Source organism: Xenopus tropicalis, chromosome 4 (assembly GCF_000004195.4).
Source record: "Xenopus tropicalis strain Nigerian chromosome 4, UCB_Xtro_10.0, whole genome shotgun sequence".
Lineage (NCBI taxonomy): Eukaryota > Metazoa > Chordata > Amphibia > Anura > Pipidae > Xenopus > Xenopus tropicalis.
Window position 1 is genome coordinate 37,146,977 of NC_030680.2, and position 25,989 is coordinate 37,172,965.

Here is a 25,989-nt window from a genome sequence, read left to right on the forward strand (position 1 = left end):
TATCTATTTCCCTCTATTAATGTTCCTAACTCTATAAGAATACCTTTTTTCCTATGCTGCATTTCCAAATATGGTGTCACCACAACTTTATTCTATTTGCTTACCCAACTTATTATTATTAATAACAACATGCATTTATAAAGTAGCGAAATATTCCACGGCACTGTAGAACAAATGGGTGTATACTCTGAAGATATAGATCACATACAAAAAAGCAACTGATAACTGATGCAAGAGGTAAGGAGGGCCCTGCCCAAAAGAGCTTGAATTTTAAAAACTACTGCAACTTTTTTCCCTTCCTTTTCTTAGTATGAGATTGCTTTGATTAAAAAAAACAAAAAAAAGCTACTGCCATGTTCATGCAGCTCACCAGGCTCAACTTGCCCATGGGATAACACTACTGTTATTGACAGGCCCCAGTGCAATTGCACCCTCGGTACTAGTTCTTACAAGCTCACCCCTTTTCATGCTTGCCTTAGTCCACATATGTCTGTTGAAAACATCCTCCTTAATTATACATTGATATGAATTGCATTAATAAATATGTGTCAATAGTATTAATGCCATTACACTAACTAGGAATACGGTGAGCAAAATGAATATTATAACCAGCAAAAACACAACACAAACAAAGATGTAAAAAAAAGCTTGCCTGTGTCCCATCATCCTTTGCTCTTTTGATGATGTTCTGCCTTCCGTCCACCCAATAGATAAGTTTATCCAGAGGGTCATAACTAACCGCTTTGACATTTCTCAGCCCATGGATTGGAAGAGTTATATCTGGACTTTGCTGCTCATCTAATAGCATTCGATTAATGGCAGTTTTCTGACTGAATAATAGAAAGTTGGAGGGTGCTGAAATAAAGAATAATGTATAATTTGAGCAACAGCATAAAATCAGATAACACCAAACCGTAGAAAGAATTTGTCAGTGAATATAAAACTAAAAGAAACCTTTAAAGGGGAACTATCATGAAATGAATAATCACTAAAATGAATCAACATAACAAGTGATCCAATTCTCCAAATATAATGTATTACAAATTCTTAATAGTTTTCAAGATTTATCAGTTGCTATACAGTTCCCCCTTGCAACTGCGTCTCTCCTAACTGGCTGCTGGCCAGCTCTGGGGGCAGGTTCATTTGCATGACAAGTCTGCCCTCACCCTCATTGGCTGTTAGGCTGTCAATCTAACCCTCCCTCTTTGCAGGATTCCTTCTCCGTTTATATATTGCTATGTGTATTTAGGTATTAAACATCAGCTATTATTATTAAAGTAGATCTTGTGATGGAGGGCAGGTGGCAAGAGTAGATCTCAGGGTGAAAAACTCTCGGTACCCCTGTACTAGAGAATGTGCTGCAGAGACCAGTGAAGGAAGGCAGAGAGCTACTGATTTTCTGAGTCTTTCCTGGGGTAGGGGGAGAGTAGGCATTAGGTGTGCTTTAAGGGAGCTTATAAACTTCCTTCACTACAGATACTGCTGGCTTTCCACTTGCCTTTCTGGGAGAGGGGGCAAAGAAGAGAGCAGGACATTTGTGTGTGTAGGAACAAGGATAAGATAGGAAAGTAAACTATAGTCTAGTACTTATCTTAATTGTGAAAAAGATAAAATATATAAACTATATTACTATTAAAATGAAAGTATTTTTGGTGCAGAGAATTATAGTTCTACAATAGTTTAAACACTAGGTGCTTCTCCAACAAAACATGTTAACAGCAATAAGTGAGGATATGATGTGGAATACCTAAAATTAGCTTCTTGGCTCTTATAAACTATACCTTATTCATAATAGAGTTTTTATATTTTATTTTTCTGCAGTTATTATCACTACGTTATATAATGTTTTCTTTCCTATCTCCTCCTTGCTCATATTGAGCACTAGTTTTTTTGCAACAAGTCCATCTTGTTGAACTTTAGTCAGGGGTGCCCAGACTTTGTCCCCCTGTGAACTACTCTTGCTACCTGGCCTCCGCCTGGAGATCTCCCACAGTTAAATTAGTGCGATGTCTGTCATTTGGCGCAATAAGCAAGAAAAAGTAACAAATACACATTGCAATATATAACTGCAGTGCCAAAATCACATTTAATGCCGACATAACATTATTTAAGTGCCAACTTCAAGTTTAATGTGAAAGGATTGTAGTAGTTTTTACTTCCCTTCTTCAGGGCCCACTTTGTAGGCTGCACACAGAAACATATATAAAGTGGGAACAAATATATACAGCGGCCCGGTGGGGACAATCTTCTATACTGGGATGACACTACAAAGTGTGCTTCCTGTGGCACCTACCATCGCTTCCTCCAGATCCTGAGCAACAATGCCAACTTCCACCTGCTGCTGCAGCCTGCCTGCCGTGTTTAACATACACACTCACAAACAGACACACTTTTTACACTAACACATACCTTAATTTATACACACTCACATATATTTTTGCAGGTTCAGGTTTCACACATTTACAGCACTTACACAGTTTGAGAAGTGTACGTACAATTTTTTTTCTTTTTACTGTATTGTGCATTAAACTGTGTAAATGCAAATAGTGCATTTGCTAATCACACTGTTCAATTACTTTCTGCATGTTATTATGATGAATATATATATGAATTTTTGGTGATTTTGTTGCATATGTATCCATTTTGTTGTCTTAAATTTTCAGTTCTGTATAAGTAATGTTTGCTTGTCTGCACATGTAAAACTGCAGTACTGACCACTAATTAGATGAGGCATAAATAAATCATTGATTGGAGTGGTTTTATTGGATTTTAACCGTTTCACTGCCAGCAGTTTTGGTCAAAGTGGAACTTGCACTGCCAGACAGTTCTTGAACATTTTGCACTGTTTCACTTTAGGGGCCTTTCTTGGGGGGGATTTTTAGTTTACCCAGGAAAACTATATATCATTTTTTTTCAGGACAACCTCAGCTTTCAATAAATGTTAGAACTTTTTGTAATTCCAATTCTGGAACAAGATATAGGCTTCTAAAGGTCTAAAAAATAAAAATAAAATCAATATGATATATTATAATAATATAAACACATATACCAAAAACAACAATTATTTTATGCACGAAAATACAACTAATTTGGAAAGTCCAAAGTCTCCTGAACGTGCCAATACCAAATATATGTAGTTTTATGGAGATTTCTCACTTGTATAGGTCACAAACTCCCAGCAGTACACTACCATATTTCCAAAGCACTGCTCCAGAAAGCTGCATACCTTAGATTTCAAGGCCAAAAATTCCACTAACAGAAGGTTTATTTTTTTTTTTAAATTACTTCAAAGCTTCCAGTCTATAGTATCTTATCTCCTACAGGTCATAAAGTAACCAAATAAAACACCAAATAAAACACAAATATGAATGCCAGGGGTCCACTTAACAGTCTGATGCCCAATATGTATAGGTTTACCCAAGTATGTGGCATGTAGTGGCTCTCATATGAACATACCCCCATATGATCTATCATTTCTGTTATTTCAGCTCCAAAATCAACACATTTACATCATTATATGTGGAATAAAGCTAGTAAAAAGCACGCTCACCCAAGAAAGTCATATATTTTTGGAAAGTACACAGTCCACTGAATTCAAAATATCTCTCTACTCCAAAGTACCAAGCCCCAAAGCTTCCCTAAATTTGCTAGATTTTTAAGACATTTCCAAAAATTACCTCAGAACTTCCACTATGCAGCATCTTATTATCTACAGGTCATTAGGTAACTATATAAAACACCCTAAATATGAACCCCAGAGGTCTACTGAACAGTTTGATGCCCACTGTACATAGGTTTATCAAAGCACATGGCACTAAGAGACACCAAAATATACCTTGTGCACACTAATTTCATTAAATTTTACCTAATTCATAAACACATGGCAGTTTTATGTGGGGTAAAAGCTGCAGAAATCTAGGGTAACCCCTGAAAACCATATATTTTTGGAAAGTACACGTTCTGACAAATCCAACATGAGCAAAGAAGCCTTTCTACAACAAAGTACCAATCTGCAAAGCTTTCCTAAAGTTTGTGGTTTTTATGACATTTCAGAAAACTGCCTAAAAACGTTGCAATTTGCCACATTTATATCACACAATTTCTTGCATACAAAGGCAAATCACCCCAAATATGAACCAGACCAGAGGTCTACTGAACATTTCGATGCCCAATATGCTATTTACCAAAGTCTGTGGCATGCACTGACCCCAAAATGAAAATAGCACATATGGGTTTCTCGCCTGCCAACTCAGTTTTGCATACAGAGCCCCCTGACAGCGTGCAGAAACCCCCAGAAAACCATAGATTTTTGGAAAAAGTTATTTTCTATATCAAAGTACCACATCGCAAAGCTATGCTAAAAAGCAGATCAGGAATACTACTACTACATAAAAATGCAATAAAACCACAAAAATTGTGCAAATCAATGAAATAACAAAATAAGTCACATGGCAGTGTAACTAGCAGTCAGAATATCTGATTCAATAGTCATACTATCAAAATAAACAGTTTGTAGGGGAAAAAACAAAAGACAAACGGGTAAAATGAATAAGTTATACGTGTGTAAAAAAAAGTGTGTGTTTGTGTATACATGTGTGTCTAAAAGTTGTGTGACAGTGTGTAAGTGTGTATATGACTGTTATGCGATGGCGTCTGCTGCTTGGAGTTCGGTGCTGCGACAATCGCATCGCAGGACCAACATGACAGCCCCTCTGGTTCGTTTCCCAGGGGGCTGTCATTGCTTCGGCACACTCCGCCTCTGCACAGAGAAATGCTTGGCAGCTGAAATGTAAATTTATGTATGTTACACCTCAAACTGTTAAGTAGAACCCTAGCTTTCATATTTATGGTGCTTTATGTTAGTTCATTCTGAAATGTGGGTGATGTGTTGGGGTAACAAGCAAGCTTTGAGACAATTTTTAGAAGTTACCGTTAAAGGAGAATGCAAGTCAAAATTTAAAAAGCATACTGCCCAATAGTCCTCCTATTGTTTAGTAAAAACGCCACACTTTTGGCTCACCTAATCAAATATTTACTCAGTCACACTTACTTCACATTTTCTATCTGTTTTCTTGAACAGGCAGCCATCTTTATAAAGGTATTCTCCCTTCCTTTCCCTCCTTGCTTCATACTGCACATGTGTTTCATTCCCTCCCCCCCCCTCCCCTCTGCCAGATCTGCTGCTGATTGGCTGGTGGGCATGTGTAGCTCAGAACAGGAGACAGGATCAAGTTACACACATGCTCAGAGAATAGGAAGCCTGCCGCTGGCAGCCTACAGGAAAAGAAGAGAGATTTCAGTGATGTCACTGTAGTCTTCACACTGCTGTAGGCTGCCAGCACCATATCTCAGAGAAGCAAGCAGGGATCTGGGAATTTAGATATGCAGTAAGTAAGAATGCCTTTAGACTTACTTTTAATTTATATTAACCTTTCATTGTCCTTTAAGTTTAGTGTAGCTTTGCAGTTTGGCACAATGCTGTACAAAGACAACTTTTATGCATTTTGATTTTGAGAATGTGTAGCAGAATATATGCCATGAACATTAACAGTGTACATTTTGTGGTTTCTAAATTCCAATTGCTTTGGTGATCCTACACACATCAAACTGGACCTCTGACATTCACTATAAGGATGTTTTTAATCCAGTAATTTTAGGAATTACTATATATTAATGGGTATATGTTTCCATGTGTTCATGTATGTTTTTTTAATTCTTCAGACTTCATGTTACTTTCCAATGTGTTACTGCTACAGTTTATAAGATAAATCTGGTATGTAATTATGTAATCCCATCTCTATACCCCACTAATGTGCAGTGTCGGACTGGGACCCCAGGGGCCCACCAGAAAACCTTAGACCATAGACCCACTCTCCAAACTATTTTTCACCTTTCCTCACCCAACCACTTAGTTCTCTAAGTCTATTTTATTTACATGCTAGCATCTATTCTTCCATCTATTTCTCATCTTTGTTCCCATTCAGAAATAGGGAATGACCATGAAGTAGGCCAAATAGGAGCAGGAGGGCCCACTAACCCCATAGCTCATCTGAAGTTTTCCTGGTATCCTGGTGGGCCAGTCCAACACTGCTAATGTGTACCCCCCAGTGAAGTGAAAAAAAGAAGGCAGATAGAAAATGGTATTCTTTTGAGAGAAAGGGCAGAAGGGAGTTGAACATGGACATAGATAAAATCTAATAATCTAATAACTGGAATCTAAAACGCTATAAGGGTATCAGAAAAAATTATGCATAGGACTATGGAACATAATGGATCTGTGCCATATTTGCCCATATAGTTATGTTATACAGGCAGGACGGGTGGAAGCACAATTCTGGGTTTTAGAACATGGTCAGTTTTTTATGTTCTTACTCTAGCCCTGCCGTTTTTTGTACTTGTGAGTATGATTTAATAAAGTTTAAAGGAGAAGGAAAGTCTAAAAACAACATGAGCTCAATAACTTAGCCTTAACACAGTCCTTAACATATTTCCTGAACTCACCGTGCTGTTGCTTAATCTGGCTCTGACATGGAAAAGTCTTGTCAGTAAATACAGTACCTGCTCTAAGCCTGTGCAGCTTCCTGTCTCACTGAACACAGATTGTCCAGGACACAGACATGCTCAGTGCACAGCAGAGAGCTCCGTTTTTTTTTTTTTTTTCCTCACAAGCAGGGGGGAGGGCGGGCTGCTGCTGCTGAGATTGTTTATGGAGGGGGAATTTGTGGAGCTGCAGAAACTTTCTAACAGGAGCAGGGAGCCGGCTTGTACTTTTCAGCCCATTCAGACATGCTGGATAAGATGGCGGCGCCGTTCACTGAAACAAGCATGTAAGTTCTAGCATGTGTATCTTTGTAAATCTTTCATTAGGCAAGCCAGGAATATAGCGATTTTACACAGCAATAGTAGTACTTTTTAATAGTGTGCTTAATAGATTTTGCCTTTCCTTCTCCTTTAAGACTGTGAATAGATTTCCAGGACCCTTTGTTGGGAGATCAGGGGTTTGACTGGGCCAAAAAAAAAAATTACCTTTTTCAGCAGGAACCACTCAATTGTTACCCGAGCATTATGCTTGGGACCAGTGTCCAGCTAAAAAAGGAACTTTTAACCAAGCCTCTTTTTTATCACACTGAAAACATCTTTTTGTACCATCTTTTCCTTCAAAAAGAACACACAAAAGCATTTATTAGCAGTGACTGGGTTTCTAGGTAAATTCTAGGTAAAAGATATGTCACTATTTGAAAAAAAGCCTGGAAAAAAAATCTGGCTAGAAAAATGTCATTAAAAAAAATATTTTTTTTTTTCAAGGCAATAAAAATTAAACAACATTTCAGTATAGGGTTAATCAGTAAAATAATATAAATGTCAAAGTGAAAATACTCTTGAAAGGCACCTTTCATGTATTGAAAGGGTAGGCAAATTGCAGCTCTTATACTAAGCAAACATATAATAATTCTTTAAATCATCATCTGTTTGTGTATAGGCTACAATTTCAGTGCAATGTCAACCAATGCTCTTTTAACCTGTAAGTGAAATGAATATGCATAGTTACATAGTTACATAGGGTTGAAAAAAGACCAGTGTCCATCAAGTTCAACCCATCCAAGTAAACTCAGCACACCTAACCCACACCTACCAATCTATACACTCACATACATAAACTATAAATACAACCACTAGAAAAGAGGAGAGCACCTTCACGCAGATGAACTGCTTCAGCCTTTATTCAAACCACAGCACACAACATGTTTCGGGCTGTATCAAGCCCTTTCTCAAGTGTAACTAGTTAACAACAGAGTGAACATTTGAACCCATAGCCCCACCTCCTAAGCGCCGTCTTTTGCTAATATTTTTGTCAACCATTTAGAAAAAGTATTCTTTTTGGAAAAAGCACCTTTTTGTCACTTTATACACGCATATTTTAGGTATGTGGATGATATTCTTTTGTTTTGGAAAGGTTCGCTAGAGATGCTGCATGAAATGATGAGTGAAGCTAATGGAAGCCATAATACTATTAAATTCACGTATGAGTGGTCTAGGTCAGAATTAAATTTCTTGGATGTAAAGATATCCTTGCACAATGGCATATTGCAGACAGACCTGTATAGAAAAACAGTGGATAGAAACAACTTGTTACATGCTAAAAGTTATCATAATCCAAAAGTAATGCGCGCAATACCTAAAGGGCAGTTTATGCGTGTAAAAAGGATCTCTTCACGTCCAGAGAAATATGAGGAAGTAAAAACTGGGCTTGTAGAGAGATTTGCTGAAAGAGGGTATAAGAGATGCAAAATACAGACTGCAATCAATGAAGTAGATAAATTGGATAGAAATGATTTGTTATGTAGTAAAAATAAGAGGCAAAATAATCAGAGAATAACTTTTGTTTCTACTTTTAACCAACATAGCAGTAAGGTACAGAGTGTGATTCATAAGTACTGGCCTTTGATACAAAATGACAAACACTTTGGTAAATTGTTTCAAGATACTCCACTGTTCTGTTATAAACGGGGTTCTACAATAAAATACATTTTATGTCCTTCTGACACTAGAGCAGAGAGACCAAGATTTCAAAGTATGCCAAAAATAGGTACTTTCTCCTGTCTAAATTGTAACTGCTGCTCCTCAATAATGAGAGGTAAAGTTATACATCATCCAACAAAAGGGTACGAGATCCCTTTAAAAATCTATGCAACGTGTAATTCCTCATATGTGGTCTACCTATTGAAATGCCCGTGTGGTTTGGGCTATGTGGGTCAAACCACAAGAGAGGTAAAATTAAGAATTCAAGAGCATAAAGGGAATATTAGGAACTTTAAAGCTAATACACAAACTGACACACAAGTATCTAGACACTTTATGGAACATAAGCATAATGTAGCACAACTTAGATGGTGTGTTTTAGATGAGGTGACTTTAAAATTGAGGGGTAGCGATCGAAAGAAAGAGCTCTTAAAGTGTGAAGGTAAATGGATAAAGAAACTCAGTACATTGGTGCCAGATGGGCTTAATGATGCTTGGAGTTTAAAACCTTTTCTATGAAATTCTTTAGCTTATCTATACACTGATGGATCTATATATGTGTTATCTTTTTGCAGGCTTTGAAAATCTTATTTACCAGAAATGGTAGCTAAATAAAAATAAGGGTAAGATTGTTTTTATAATAGTTTTTATCGTGCTATTTGTTATACATGGTGCTTATTTGGTAGGCATGGTGATGTGCAGTCCCAAGCACCCTGGTATATGTATGTTTAATTGGTGATTTTCTGATTTTAATATTTTTTCACAGTTTTCTGTGCACAAAGGATGGATCATCTAAGGACTTTCTATACAGTATTTTTCTAATTATGGACTTTTTTAAATTGATGGACTTTTCTATAAATATTTTGTAAAAGGAAATATATGGTGATCTTAAGTAATTTGGCTGGATATTTGCAAGCACTAATTAGTGCTTAGGAGGTGGGGCTATGGGTTCAAATGTTCACTCTGTTGTTAACTAGTTACACTTGAGAAAGGGCTTGATACAGCCCGAAACATGTTGTGTGCTGTGGTTTGAATAAAGGCTGAAGCAGTTCATCTGCGTGAAGGTGCTCTCCTCTTTTCTTGTGATATTCCAAAAAAGCCAAGCGGTGGGCTATTGGGGATTGACGCATCGTGCCGTGTGAGCAGTAAGGCTGAGCGTTTATATATTCAATTTTCTGAAATACAACCACTAGTACTAACTGTAGATATTAGTATCACAATAGCCTTGGATATTCTGATTGATCAAGAACTCATCCAGGCCCCTCTTAAAGGCATTAACAGAGTCTGCCATTACCACATCACTAGGAAGGGCATTCCACAACCTCACTGCCCTCACTGTGAAAAACCCCCTACGCTGCTTCAAATGGAAGCTCCGTTCCTCTAATCTAAAGGGGTGACCTCTGGTGCGCTGATTGTTTTTATGGGAAAAAAGAACATCCCCCAACTGCCTATAATCCCCTCTAATGTACTTGTACAGAGTAATCATGTCCCCTCGCAAGCGCCTCTTTTCCAGAGAAAACAACCTCGACAGTCTCACCTCATAGTTTAACCCTTCCATCCCCTTTACCAGATTAGTTGCACGTCTCTGCACTCTCTCCAGCTCATTAATATCCTTCTTAAGGACTGGAGCCCAAAACTGCACTGCATACTCAAGGTGAGGCCTTACCAGGGACCTATAAAGGGGCAAAATTATGTTCTCATCCCTTGAGTCAATGCCCTTTTTTTATACAAGACAGCACTTTATTTGCTTTAGTAGCCACAGAATGACACTGCCTGGAATTAGACAACTTGTTATCAACAAAAACCCCTAGATCCTTCTCCAGTAAGGATACCCCCAACACACTACCATTCAGTAGATAGTTTGCGTTTATATTATTTCTACCAAAGTGCATAACTTTGCACTTATCAACATTGAACCTCATTTTCCAGTTTGCTGCCCAGTTATCTAATTTTGTCAAATCGCTCTGCAAAGCGGCAGCATCCTGCATGGAACTTATAGTTTTGCACAATTTTGTGTCATCAGCAAAAATAGAAACAGTACTGTCTATGCCCACCTCCAGGTCATTAATAAACAAGTTAAAAAGCAAAGGACCAAGGACTGACCCCTGCGGTACTCCACTAACCACACTGGTCCAATTAGAAAATGTTCCATTTACCACCACTCTTTGTAATCTATCCTTCAGCCAGTTCTCTATCCAATTACAAATATTATGTTCTAGGCCAATATTCCTTAATTTGATCATTAACCTTCTGTGAGGTACTGTATCAAACGCTTTAGCAAAGTCCAAGTAGATGACATCAACTGCCATTCCAGCATCAAGGTTCCTGCTCACCTCCTCATAAAAGGCAACTAAATTAGTCTGGCAAGATCTGTTACGCATAAAACCATGCTGGCACAAACTAATAGTATTGTGAACTGCAATGTATTCAAGTACCCTATCCCTTATTACCCCTTCCAAAAGTTTTCCTACTACTGATGTCAGACTAACAGGCCTATAGTTTTCAGGTTGAGAACGGGATCCCTTTTTAAATAACGGCACCACATTAGCAATCCGCCAGTCTCTCGGCACCATGCCAGACCTCAATGAATCCTGAAAAATTAAGTGAAGAGGTTTGGCAATCACAGCGCTCAGGTCATTTAATACCCTGGGATGAATCCCATCCGGCCCTGGACCTTTGTTTACCTTTACATGTTCAAGTCTCTTTTGAATTTCCTCCCGAGTGACCCACGCGTCAGTAGCTAAATTACTAGAACTGGGCATATTACAAGGGAAGCCTTCATTTTCTGGCTCCTCAGATGTATAGACAGATAAAAAATAAGAGTTCAAAATTTCAGCTTTTTCCCCATTCACATCAACCAACTTACCCCCCCCATGATAATAAAGTTCCCACCCCTTCTTGCTTCATCTTTTTACTATTCACATAATTAAAAAATAATTTAGGATTCTTTTTACTCCTAGCTGCAATATATTCCTTTCCATTTCTATTTTAGCTTGCTTGATAGCTTTTTTGCATGCTTTATTTGCGTCCTTGTACCTGATGAAAGTTTCTGCTGTCCCAGCTAATTTGAATGCCCTAAAAGCACGTTTTTTTCTTACCAACCTCGACAATAACACTTTTATTCAGCCATAAAGGTTTTGCTTTGCGATGCCTCTCCTTGCTTACAAGGGGGATATACTGTTGTGTATACCTACAAAGCAATGTTTTAAAGATGTTCCATTTTCCTTCTGTGTCTAACCCCATGAAAAGCCTTTCCCAGTTGACACATTGCAGAGATGCCCTTATACTGGCAAAGTCTGCACGTCTAAAATTGAGCGTTTTAGTTACTCCCTTATAGAGTTGTCTCTGCAGCATTATCTCAAAGGAGACCATGTTGTGATCACTGTTCCCCAAATGCTCACCCACACAAATGTAAGAGATAAGTTCATTATTATTAGAAATCACCAGGTCCAAAATAGAGTCATTCCTAGTGGGTTCTTGAACCGCCTGAAATAAAAAGTTGTCATTTAGCATATTTACAAATGCAGTTAGAACTTACGGCTGCAATTCCTGTTGTTTGAGTCAAGTGTATAGTGAGAGGAGCAGCTACACTTGTATCCCTTTGGCACAGCCAAGCAGAGCTGACTGCAGTGCCCATTATTCTGCATGCAGTCATTTAAACCATCCTGCCTGGAAGAGTGAAAGACCAAGATATCCATCACAAAATCTAAGTGATCTTGTATCAAAGTGCGGTTGTTGCCATTTAACTTGTCTGCTCTTTCTATGCTGTGGAGATTCCAGTCTGTCCAATAGATATAGTCGCTGTATTGCGTTAGTCCAAAGGGATGAGGAAGGTCATCTGCAATAATCACTCGTTCCGCTCCTGGGAAATAACACAAGCACAGGTAAATGCCAAAAAGCCCTTACAAAACAAATGATGAGCATCAAAGCGGAACAATGAAAAAAAAGGCTTTCCTGCACATATTGTCTCTAAACCAATAATAAATATATTGCTTCTGTGAAGGCCACTAATTATCTGATTCTGAAGCCAAAAATGAAAAACCTTTGTAAAGGTCCCCATACACTATAAGATCCGCTCACTTGGCGATGTCACCAAGCGAGCGGATCTTCACCCAATATCCCCACCTATGGGTGGGCGATATCGGGGGGCATGTAGGCGAATTCGATCGTTTGGCCCTGGGGCCAAACAATCGAATTCTAAACGCTGCAATGGGGCAGTCAGTTCGGGGACCACATCAACGAGCCGATGCGGCCCCTGATCCGACTGGATTTTCTAACCTGGCCGATCGATATCTGGCCAATTTCAGGCCAGATATCGGTCGGCCAGGCCCCTTGGTTCTGCCCCTACACGGGCAGATAAGCTGCCGAATAGGTCCAAGGGACCGATATCGGCAGCTACTATCTGCCCGTGTATGGGGACCTTAAGTTACAGGTCCATACGGTGGTCGTTGTAGCAGTACTAGTTTAAGAGTGCTGAGTATTTTAAAAGACAAGGAAACTCTAAACCCAATAATGGGTCTATGGAAAGGCATACCTTAATACTCAGTTATAGTCTGCCTCTTTCAGTCAAACCGCTTAGTATAGAAAACAATCCCCACAATGCATCAGACCAAACGCATGCGCACATCACAGCTTTCCCAGTAGGCGCGTGAGCAGACAATCATCTTTGTGTGCATGCTTTCTTTATTGCGAGCAGGATCGCTTGTATACATTACCCCAGCTCAGCCCTCCCTCTCTGGGTGCCCTACAATCAAATTCAGCGCTGGCAATCCTGCTCACACGCTGCTGTTATCCAGAACAGCGCACAAGAAACTGCTACACGCAAGGTCAGCAGGTGGGGAGGTCAAACAGGACCATGTTAACAATGATGGCTAAATAAAGATGGAGCAGAGAGTGATAGAAGTGGTATTTCTTAAAATAAACATTGCGATCTAGTAAATGAAGGGGTGACAAGTTATTACCCCCAGTCATATCATCTGAAATAATATTTTAATTAAGCATGCCCCAGAAATAACCAGCCTCATATCCTTTTAATCTTTAAAGGAGAAGGAAAGGCTAATTAAGGGTTAATCTCAAGCTGCAGGCATACATTCAGTTGTCTCAATAGTGCCCTTAAGTCTCCCCATATTTCTCCCGTTCAGATGATCAGAAGCCTCATAGGAAAAAAAATGCTGAGCTGTGTAAAGATAGTTCCCATAATGCCTCACTCCTGCACCAAGACCCAGACCAGTGTACATGCTCAGTGTGTAAGTCTATGAGGAAGAGGGGAGAGAGCTGCATGTCTCTGGCACAGGAAAACAAAGAGACGACAAATCCTGTTTCTTATGATAGAGGGCTCAGTGCAGCGTTTCTGTAAGTGCTTATGGCTGTATTTAAATAGACCTTTCTGAAAAGCTTACTTTTCGGGTGGGCTAATTTGCACACAAAAAACAGAGGGTGCTAGTCTGGAGGGACTCATTGCATCCGACTCGAGTATAAGCCGAGGGTGACTTTTTTAGCACATTTTGGGTGCTGAAAAACTAGGCTTATACTCGAGTATATACAGTAGTAGTCATGTAAAACAAAAAAATGTGAACCAATTTTTACTGATAGGCCGAGAATCATTTAATCCACTGGCCTCTGCTCAGTCCTATGTCTGCACTCACAGGCACTGTACTTTGGATCTATTAAAAAGAATACTGATGCAGAAGTGCATTCATTCGTTTGGGGGGGGGGGGCACAACTTTGGAAACTTTGCTCTGAAACCTACCTGTGGCTTAAAGTAGCCCCGGTATAGAGTGGAAAAGTCAACTGAGGAGCTCACCTACAATTCAAATTCTCGGTTACAGTTGTGGTGGTGTGACTCCCATATGTTTGGCCACGTCACATCATGGTCACTAAGAAAAAAAAGGGGGGGTCCAGCACACACCAACAAAGTTTTGGTGTGTGTTGGGCCCCTTTTTTCTTACAGTGACCCTGTACAGAGATATCATAGGAACTCACCTTAAAGGAGAAAGAAAGTAAAACTAAGCAAGCTTTATCAGAAAGGTCTATGCAAATACAGCCATAAGCACTCACAGAAATGCTGCACTGACTTCTCTATAAAATGATTTCTTGTGTCTGTAATTCCTGTGCCAGAGACACGCAGCTTTCTGTTTTCTGCTCTCTCCTGCTACCCCCTCCCCCAAGAATGCTAAGAACTCACTCCCCGCCCCCCCCTTAGGAATGTGGATCTGAGCTAATCAGCAGGAAGCTGACACATGGTCTAACTAACTGAGCATGTACAGGGGTCTGGGTGTCTGTGCAGGAGTGCGGCATTATGGGAACTTTCTAATACACAGCTCAGCGTTTTTTTGTTCCTGTTTGGCTTCTGATCATCTGAACAAGTGAAATATAGGAGACTTAAGGGCACTATTGAGACAACTGAAGGTATGCCTGCAGCTTGAGATTAACTCTTTACTAGCCTTTCCTTCTCCTTTAAACACCATAGGTCCCAAAGCATAGCAGTAATACTTATTACATTACACAATGCACATTACATGTTGCAGTAATACTGAGTATATCTGACATTTCGACCACAAAGCATGCACTAAACGGTATATGCCATAAACCACATTTGGCTTCTGTTTCAAGTAGGCAGGATTGCTGCTCTTAATAGACATTTGTTCGCCTGTTTTCAAAGGGAACCCAATGCACTGTTTGGATGGGTGGGGTTGGCTTAAGAATGTTTTGGGAGGCAAACCTGTCGATGGTGTTAGGGGAATGTTTCTTACTATAGGCTGCACCACAGTATTGTAATGCCACCTACATCCTCTTGAAACAGATCGGTTTGGCAAACCAGCTGTGCTGACCAAATGGGGGAGGCTTTGAATTCCCAATTGAATTTTTCCCGGTGGCTGCAAGATGACAATGGCAATAGTAATTTAGAGGATCTTAGTAAACAGTATACTGGGCAACAAAGCTGATACTTTATCATTTACGCCACTGATCCTAAATACTAATTACAATTGTAGGTAGAAATTTCACTGCACTGAAAGGGATCGTGGAGACCCTAGTCAAGTCACACAGGGACCCATTCTGTGTTTATGACCAGCAGGCGCAGAGTCCCCTGCCTACCAATTGCCTTTCACAGTCGACCAGGGTTTTGAAGTAGAAGAAAAAAAAAAGTTTTGTTTTTGAATCCAAGTTAATTATTATTACATATGCTGCTTCAACATTCATGTCCAAGGTAAACGAAACTGGCCCAACAAGAAAGAGCTACAATGACCTTTGAATGAAAATCTGACCACATTTAGTTAAGAATGTCATCCATGATGGTAATTTTTTTGAAGGATCTACAATGTAGAGCATGCACTTTGTTCCACTAAAGCAGTGGTCCCCAACCTTTTTCGCTCCAAGGACCGGTGTCAAGTGTGAAAATTTTCCACGGACCGGAGGGGGGGGGGGGGGGGGGGGGTTTATACGCCCGATGCGTTCATTCGCATGTTCATCTGTGTATTCCTACGTTCGCCATTTTCCTACGCGCCTCTACATGCGCCCTGCATTGATCGGCGCGGTGCTTTTATATGCGTACTATTCAGGTGGCGCTTCGTTTACTTTGCATTTTTACCGCGGCCGGTAACAGAGGCGGCACACTAGAAAGAAGCCTGTGGCCCGGTACTGGTCTGCGGACCGGCGGTTGGGGACCCCTACACTAAAGAACATGAATTCTTTACAGCCAATAGGTTTTGCAGGGTCCCTCACCAAATAAAAGAAACTGTAGGTCTTACTGGCAGTGGAAGAGTTACAAGCTCAGCTATTTTTAAAGAATGAATTTAAGATGTATGAAGTCATAATATTCTCAGGCAGCCGCTGAAACCTGGAATTAGAAAACTGTACAAGACAACAGCTGGTATTCTGCTCAGTCCCACCACCCCCAGTCTGCTTTACAACTTTTCAAGATTCTGTTTCCTTCTGTAGGTTCTTTATTGCAACTATTTATTGTATATGTGCTTTACAACTTTTCAAGGTTAAGTTTCTATCCTTCTGTAGTTTTCTTTATTGCAACTATTTATTGTGCATGGGGACGTTAATGCATAAAACACATATATCCCCTCTTCTTAAAAAAATTGTATGGCTACTAGCATGAAGGAGCATATCAAGCCAATGGCAGCTAAACGTTATGCCACCTAGAATTCTATATTTATTCAGCAGAAAGCTTTACTATACCAGTGTAAAGAGCACTAAAAGCTCCCTCTGATAACAGCTGCCATTTTAGCTTGGTCTTGGTAGCTTCCTGCCACAGTTATAGCCGCTGGAAGCTCAGATCACACATTCCTAAGGGTGGGGAAGTGAGTTCTTATGCATTCTTATGGGAGGGGGGGAGCAGGAGAAGGGAAGGGGAGAGAACTGAGCAGACTTGTGCACTAAACCTGAAGGTTTAAAAGGCCCTAAAAGAGAGGAAGTCTGATACTGAAGAACATGTTCCCAAAAAAGGAGACAAGAAATACTGTTTATTTTGATAGAGGACTCAGTGCAGTGATTCTGTGAGTGCTTATGGCTGTATTTACATAGACCTTTCTGATAAAGCTTAGTTTTTACCTTTCCTTCTCCTTTAACTTAAATTTTCACTGAAAGTTGCTAGACAGAATTCTTGAAATACTGTAATTTAAGTGGGAACAAATAAGCATAAAGTGACGTTGTTGCCTGGCATTTTTTCAATCATACACATGAATGGTTTAGAAACAAAACCTTTCATATTGGTCATATTGATACAATAACACACAAGGGTTGGTGAAATAAAGGCTGTAAAGCTTGCTCCAATTCTAGTGACCCATAGAAACCAGGTAGCTCATAGAACAAAAACTGCAAATGATGACAAATGCAGCCTTTAAATTTGTTCTTGGCATCCCTGTTGTAGTTGCCACCTTAATTACCTAGCATGTTTGAAGATTCAATCATGTTTGTATCCAGGTCAGTCCAATACAGTCTTTGATCGGCGTAGTCAATGGTTAAGTCATTGGCTCGACCCACTTTATCAACCAAAATGATGCTGTTGGTCCCATCCATGTAGGCTCTTACTATTCTTGGTTTTCCTCCCCATTCTGTCCAGTACATGTAGCTAGAAAATACCCCAAAACCCACACATGTGAATATATTATTTATAAAGAAAGCAAAGAGTCATATAGAAAACAATCAAACTGTAAATATGCAATGCCTAGAGAATAATGAAACCTAAAACAAGGAACCAAAAGAGTACAGGTATGGGACCAGTTATCCAGAATGCTCAGGACCTGGGGTTTTCCGGATAAGGAGTCTTTCTGTAATTCAGATCTCCTACCTTAAGTCTGTTAATAAAATTATTTAAACAGTAATTAAACCCAACAGGATTGTTTTGCTTTCAATAAGGAGGCAAAACATACACATACAGAGAACTTTTGGACTGCAAGCTCCAGGGAGCATGGCCCTTTTTACCTCTTGTATTGGTTATTGGTTCTATTTTCGGATGTAAATATGTGATGTATACACCCATCTATTGCACAGCTGTGCCGAACATGTTGGCACTTTATCAATATGTGATAATAATAATAGGGTACAATTGCATGAGGATTGACAGACATACAGCAACACAATAATCCATGGTTAATACCTGGGGTGAAGAGTTATGGGTACTTTGGTTCTGTGCCCCTTTCTGCCTCACGCAGGGGCAAAGAAATAAGGTAGTGACATTACTATATTTCTCCAGATAATCAGACAATTCACTTATCCAGGCAAGCAGAATTGCAGAAGTTTAGAATTACAGTTCACTACTGAATAACTTGTTTTTAGGCTCAGTACAAGTCTAACATAGGAAACATGACGCCAACCCAATAGCTCACCTTAACTGACCTGCAGACTGGGCTTTTAAGAGCATTTAATAGAGAAAATAAGCATTCTTCCCATTTTTTGCTATAACTGTACTCCAGGCTGGGCCCCCAGGTTCTCCTCCCAGGGGGGATAATCACACAGATTAGGAACACCTAATGTAGTGCTTGTGCTATGGCTTTATAAACAAAACCCTGTGTGAGATTATGTGGAGTGCTTTAATGTACACATCTATATTTAATATACTCTTGAATACAGTCTTTTGAGGGGAAGGTAGGATTTCACTGCTTACCCTTTTGCTGGATCCAAAGCCAGGGATCTAGGGTTATCTAAATCTTTCCAGACCAAAACCTGACGATACAGACCATCCAGACGTGAAACTTCAATACGATTAGTTCCAGTATCTGACCAATAAAGGTTTTTGCCCATCCAATCAACTGCCATACCTTCTGGGTAATCCAGGCCAAACTCAATAACATGTTCTACGGAGCTTCCATTCATAAATGCCCTACTTATTGTCTGCAAAACAAAAAATAGATATGATTATTAGAAAGTAAAAGAGGAGGAAATATAGCTAAGAAACAGATATTTCGACCAATTGTAGGTTGTATACACCCTTTTACTGTTTTTCACAAAAGGCCACTCAGCAGACTGTGGATTTTGTTTTATTTAATGTTTTTTCCAAAGGAATAAATATTGCAAGATACCATAAATATGAATAAACACACACAACTTTCCCCATTTGTTTTAGTGGAAAATTATTCAAAAATAAAGTGGGGTCCAAAAAGAATTGATTTAGCGCCAGACTATTTTAACTGAGTTTGATGACAGGCTAAATAAAGGGTGGAGTTGTGGATGTAGATTATCTAGATCTTAGGAATGTATTTGGAACTCTCCCAGACCACAAGCGGAGGGCTTTAAGACTTGACACAAAGGAATTAAAACAATATGATTTTAGAAAAAGGGGATATTCACGTCACCTTATTGTAGGACCTATTCTAAGGAAATTTCCAAATGGTCTTCAGAATTTATTATGCATGGTTTAACAATTATTAGCCATCCTCTTCTGCCAAATTCCAGCCTGCACCTAAAATTCTATCTGGTTATCAGGGGCCACTGACCCTAAGTAACCAGCAAAAACAAATGAACTTGCTAGAGAGTCAATGTTATTGTTATTCTTAGTTTTAATTTTTATTTTTGCCTAGACCTTTACTATTCTTTATCCATTCTCATTCCCAGGCCTAAGTCTAAGGTTGAAGACACACAAAGCTTCTAGTAGCAGCTACTTGTCGTGGCTACTAAACCAGATAATGCTGATCATTTACTGATAATTGTCTCTATGTGTGTTTTAGCAGAGGCAATGCTCAGTATTGTCTATGGGAGGGTATTTTTTGGAGTTTAGTAGCCTTGAAAAAGTAGCTGCTACTAGTAGCCCATTGTGTCTTCACCCTAACGGTTGCAGAACAAACCACTGATTGCAATGCAAGTATGCTTGGTGGCTCACCCACAATTATGAGTTTTAACACTGCATCATGTGAAAACTCATCATGTGCAAATTCAGACCCATGCTAATAGATTGATCTGCTCAGAAGTAGAAGACTGACTTCAACACACACAGAGAGAGAATTATTTAAACAAGAAGCAACTGTGCACCAAGATATGGTTGATTAAATGTACCCCTCATTATGTTTAGTAGTTTATTGAGGTTCCAAAATAAAAGTCCGTGATTCATGTGAAATTCTTGATCTTTTGGAAAAGTTGATGAAAGCCAAGGTAAATATCCACAATTCTGAAGCGGATTCCATAACCATTACGTCTTGAATTCTGCATCTTCATTAAGTTCACTGTATGCTAGCTATGCTGAGAAAATCCGAGAAAATACCCGGTGATTCAGTTTCTATTGCCTCCAAGCTTAATGACTGGGTAGATTATTTAAACATTATGAGATTCTATAAGGGTCAGAAAAATGGAATTCAATCCAAATGTAGATTTCCATGGAATGGAAAGCATCTGTAGAAACTCTTCTGCTTCCTTGAGGTCTTTGGACCTTTCACGGTCCTACAGCCATAGGTAATGGGCTGTAAATAAAACACCCTTCTTCTATTTTGACTGATGACTAGTGTTGCTTGAAGGTTTTAAAGATTCCCATGATGGGAAAGAATGAGACACTATGCTCCAGTCTGAATCCTTGGCACCTATCGTTAAGACTAAGCAGATATGAAAAATATGTCAAAGTTATCACAAAATTTTTGGTCTTCGGCAGTGAGACTTATGAAAATAGTTTCATCCAGAAGGTAGTTTGGAAACCAAGGACCTGAAACAATTCCCATATAATTAGCTGAATAAGAATATACAGAATATACAAAGTAGCATTTATATGTTCTGAAGAGAATAACAACAAATCTGTTGTGCTAGAGAAGTTCAACCGTTGTTTTATGGCAGCTGTATTAGCACGAAGGCACATCAGCCCAGGGAAAGTTAAGACGTGCCCCATGTTAGTTCCCAGAGCTTTAGATTTGACTTTTAAGCCTCTGTTAAATAAGACCTGTCTGCCACAACAAGAAGCTTGGCCAAAAGCACAGAAGTAGGGGGAGCTTAAGAAGACCAGCCTGGAAAAGGTTTTCTGCACTACTTCATGGCTACTTCTGTTAGGAAGGATGAAAGTTCTACTTTGAAACAGGCCATAAACAGGAACTATCAGTTGGCTGACAATAGTGAAATAGTTTAAATATACCTAATACATGGATTATTAACCCCATTGGTGCACAATGTATTTTTCCTAAGTTTAGCTGGTAAAGTTGGACATAATATGTTCAACTGTTATCAAGCCGATAAGTAAAACTTGCAGCTAGTTGTACCTTCAAGGTGATATCAGTCCAGTACAATCTGTTATCAGATACGTCAAAATCAAGAGCAGATGCCTCTTTGACTCCTGTGAGAGGAATGGCCACATCATTGTTGTTTGTTTCCAAGGAAATCCTATGGATAGTTGCTCTGCTGGTAAAAACCAAGAAAGCTTCAGGAATAATGCAAGTCCTCATGTCGCTAAGTAACTCCAGTCCTATGGGGCAGGAACATCGTACTCCCCGGGGAGAAAAGAAGCATAAGTGGCTGCAGCCTCCATTATTGTCAGCGCAGGGATTGGTACCTATAAATAAATAAGCAAGCATTTACACAGAGTTTCGGCCCAAAAGACAATCTGATTCAAATGCAACAACATACAATGTCATAGCTGGGGGTTCTGCAATTATGTCTGATACATTAGCCTTTATCTGCAGGTGTCAGAGTATAAGGATTTTAAGAAATATATATAACGCTTTTATTGGAAACTTGTGGTGGGAACAGGATATATACCATCATCTTATGCCACTCCCAGGCAATCTTAGCTACAAATACTACTACTTTTAGTATGTACTGGGCTGTTGCCTTAAATAAGACATTCAAATTCATTTTAAGTATGTTATAAATGAACTTATTGTAAGCAATAGATTTCCTATTGGGCCTCGGCTAGCCTGCAACTGAAAATGCTGGTTGCCAGAGTCACTGACCATCAGGAATTAAAATACAACTGATTGGGTGGCATCAGTATTATTGTTTTTCATATTATATATACTTTCTAAAGCTTTTTCTTTTTGACTTAAAGGAGTGGCTCACCTTTAAGTTAATTTTTAGAATGTTATAGGATGCCCTATTCATAGCAACTTGGTTTTAATTATCTATTATTTTATAGTTATTGGAATCAAATAATTTGCCTTTCTCTTTTACATATTTTCAAATTTAAAGTGGGGGTCACTGACCCCAGCTGCAATTTTATTGTTACTTTTTATTGATTACTAGTTACTTTTTATTATTTATCTTCCTATGCAGGCCTCCTATTCATATTCCCATCTCTTGTTCAAACCATTGCCTGGTTGCTAGGGTAAATAAAACCCTAGCAACCAGATTTTAAAATATCAAACTGTGTAGCTGGTAAAAACCCATAAAAAAATGCAGATTAACTGCAAAGTGTCTCAGAATATCAATGTCTACATCACACTAAAAGTTAATCCAAAGGTGAACAACCCCTTTAAGACTATACACTGTTATATAAAAAGTATATATATACTTTATATACTGTTCAGCTTCTATTATGTTAAATGATCATTGTGTATAGGTAACAATACATACCAAATGTATTTGAGACACTTGCTGCTTTTAGACCCATTAGATCTGGGAGTTGGTCAATAATAATTTCTCTACTTGCTCTGACTTTGTGAACTCTCTCAATGCTTCGTCTCTGCCAGTCTGTCCAATAGATGTAATCTCCCAGCAACGTAAAGCCAAATATATGTGGAAGTTTGTCTTCCAAGAGAGTTTTCCGATTGCTTCCATCAACGTTGATAACCTTCAGTACAGTAAAGAGAAAAATAAATGAGATGCTGAAATGGAAAATATAACTTTTGAGAATAAGAAGTTTGAGCAGGTTAGAAGGTTGGGTACACTTAACAAGCTATTTACTCTTTATTTAATGGAAAACAAATTAATTCATTTTGTAATTGTTACTTTTTATTAATTAATTATCTTTCTATTTAAGGCATCTCTGAAATATGTTAAGTTGTTTCAGACAAAGATACTGAGCTCAATGTGACAACTAGCTCTAATACTAGTTAGACACAAACAATTTAAAGAAGCAGCCTCTATACATTAATTGCATATGTTACATGATTGTAGATATATTCAGCTTTTAATACAAATTGCATTTCAAACTGTTCACAGAAAAACTATTTGTCATTATTTGGGTGAATATCCCATTTAATAATACCTTAGTAAACATCACATATGCTTGAGTGCAGTTCCAGAAAACTCCTTAAAGAGGTTATCTATTAACAGATGCAAAGCTTGGTCCAGGTCTGTAACTCAACCAGATGTTTGCTTTAATTCTTCTATTTGCATTAGCAGACTAAATGCAACCTGATGATTGGTTAATATGCATTACTAGACCTGGGGCATAACTATAGAGGAAGCAGACCCTACAGTTGCAGGGGCCCAGGACTGTAGGTAGCCAAGTAAGGCCCTAATTATAGAGAAATTTCAATATATCTTGGTGGAATAGGTCAAGTTTAGTTAAGCCCCTGCCTGGAGCAAAGTGTGCACCAGTTATTACATTCCTAATACCTCTTGTAAATCATACATGAAATATGTCCTTATACTCCTACTGGGACTGAATATCAAAAATATGCCTATAAAATGAAGGAACTGTTTTACTAAAACAGAGATTTTGCTAGGAACCTGGTATATGCTTGTATTCAAAAAGTCGCATGCCAGCACCATTCCTAAGTGTTGTATTCTGTTTTTTTGTTATTATTATATGAGCCATAATTGAGATTCCAAATTCTTAGCAGCTGACCGAGACTGAAGAAGCTGCCAATCTGCCAAGCTTTGCACCAAATGTTTTGTTTTTCCAGGTCTATTTGAAGCATTGCGTGCCTCTTTTAAACTGTCCTGCTTAAGACTTGACTTGTTTATTAGTCTGGCAACTTTCTGTACAGAATCCATAACTGTCCTAATAAAGAATTTAAAGGGGCCTGTTAACAAAGAAGGTTTTAGCTTGGAAAAACACATGCACTACCTATTAAGTATCTAAATTGCATTTAATGTGTGCTTTAATTTCATAGAAATAACAGAATTGTTTTAATTGCAATTACTTTCAGGGAATTCAGCGCGACTGTGACTGCCTTAGAACCTTGTGAGAAGCTGCAGAGGTAAGTGCTGCTTTAATAAACAAGCAGATGGATGACCCTGCAACACCTTTTAAATTCAACATCTCTCAGAAATGCAGACACCCTCATTTAATCTGCTGGTACCACTCTACAACAAATGATGAAGTAATAAAAGTAAAAAATAGATAGATATACTCCCCTTTATGACATGGGCTCATTCAGTTGTGATTATATAGAAAAGGTGTAAAACACTGTTTGTGCGTTGCACAGAAAAAAATAAATTTATATTTATATCTGGAAGTTCAGATAGTGCTTATGCACCTTTTCTACATTAACCCCAACTGTATAAGTTGTATAAGTTCCTGTAAACCATGGGTGCCCATGGGTAGACCTCAAGGTGGAATACAGTGGGATGACATCCCGCCACTTTTCCCCCCCGAGCATACTGGAGCTTTTGAGTGTGGCTGCTCAAGCCATCCGTCTTTGTAGTTTCATCCCAGTATAGAAGATTGTCCCCACCGGGCCACTGTATACATTTGTTCCCACTTTATATATGTTTCTGTGTGCAGCCTACAAAGTGGGCCATGAAGAAGGGACACTACTACAATCCTTTCACATTAAACTTGAAGTTGGCATTTGAATAATGTTATATGGGCATTAAATGTGAATATGGCACTGCAGTTATATATTGCTATGTGTATTTGTTATTTTTTCTTGCTTATTGCGCTAAATGATAGACATCACACTATTTTAACTGTGATCTACTGTGATCTTTTAACTAGATCTCTTGATGGAGTCCAGGTGGCCAGCAAACCAGCATGTGTGTGACAGTGTAAGAGTCCTTTTTTGGGGACTTGCTGGCAAAAGACAACTCCAAAAGCCTCCAACAGCATACAGTCTAAAGCTGCTGGTAGTTATTCCCAGGATTTGATTACCATGACTTGGTAGTGATAGCTTGTTATTATTCCATAGCACACAGTGGTTAAGGAGGGGTGCTATGCAATTTTTATTCCGTTTTGAAGACCCTCCTTATTGGCCAAATAACTGCTCACCAAGTAATGCTGCCAATCCCATTGGTGTAGCAGTGACTTGGAGACTGCAAAGGTAACTGCTGCTAAGAAACATGAAGGTGAAGCAATCAAATACAGATATCGCCAGGGAAAGGACTGGGGGAGCTAAAGTTAAACATCGAGAGGGTGGTTATGTTTGTGGCTTATTTACATAATTGCAGCAAAACCAGCATTAGAGATTTTTTTCCTGTCGTACAATAACGCTGTGGTTCATGGCAGCCGACACAGCTGCTGAAATATCTGTTATACAATGATTTCCATATGTGAGACATGCAAAGTGGATGGCACACAGCAGTGATACAATAGCTCAGAAATACTCCAAACGCATTTGGACCTATAAAATATGGGTGGAAAAAAAGATACTTTGTAACAGAACTGTATTCAGCCAATTCACATAGGGCACATTAATACTTGATCAGACCTTCCCTCATGCCCTCTCACAAAGCCTGTTCCTCTATATTTTGTGTGCTGTAGCAGCACAGGCCTATTTAAAGGGGTTGTTCAGCTTTGACATAACTTTTTTAATGATGTAGAGAGCAATATTCTGAGATAATTTGCAACTGGTCTTTTTTTTTTTTTGGAATTATTTTACTTTTTGTTTGAACGCGGTCTTGTTGCTAGGGTCCAAATTACCTTAGCAAACAGGGAGTGGTTTGATTGAGACACTGGAATATGAGTAGGAGAGGCCTGAATTAAACATAAGTAATAAAAGGTAAATATAACAATACAATTGTATTGTCATAGAAAAATATTTTTTTGGCTGCTGCTGTCAGTGACCCCCATATGAAAGCTGGAAAGAGTCAGAAGAAAAAGGCAAATAATTAAAACTATGAACAATAATTAATAAAGACCAGCTGAAACACTGCTTAGAACTAGCC

At 38.8% G+C, this 25,989-nt stretch overlaps 1 protein-coding gene across 2 annotated transcripts in view; it reads right to left on the reverse strand.

Moving 5' to 3' along the window:
- Positions 1-25,989, reverse strand: part of lrp5 (LDL receptor related protein 5) — a 115,904-nt gene that overhangs the window by 26,613 nt on the left and 63,302 nt on the right. For both annotated transcript variants that reach the window (XM_018093450.2, XM_002941643.5), the window contains 6 exons: positions 22,510-22,726; positions 21,201-21,490; positions 18,635-18,861; positions 17,415-17,599; positions 12,059-12,382; positions 653-855 (listed from right to left, as the gene is read on the reverse strand). In XM_018093450.2, the coding sequence (XP_017948939.1) occupies positions 653-855; positions 12,059-12,382; positions 17,415-17,599; positions 18,635-18,861; positions 21,201-21,490; positions 22,510-22,726 (1,446 nt within the window). The remainder of the gene's footprint in view (positions 1-652; positions 856-12,058; positions 12,383-17,414; positions 17,600-18,634; positions 18,862-21,200; positions 21,491-22,509; positions 22,727-25,989) is intronic.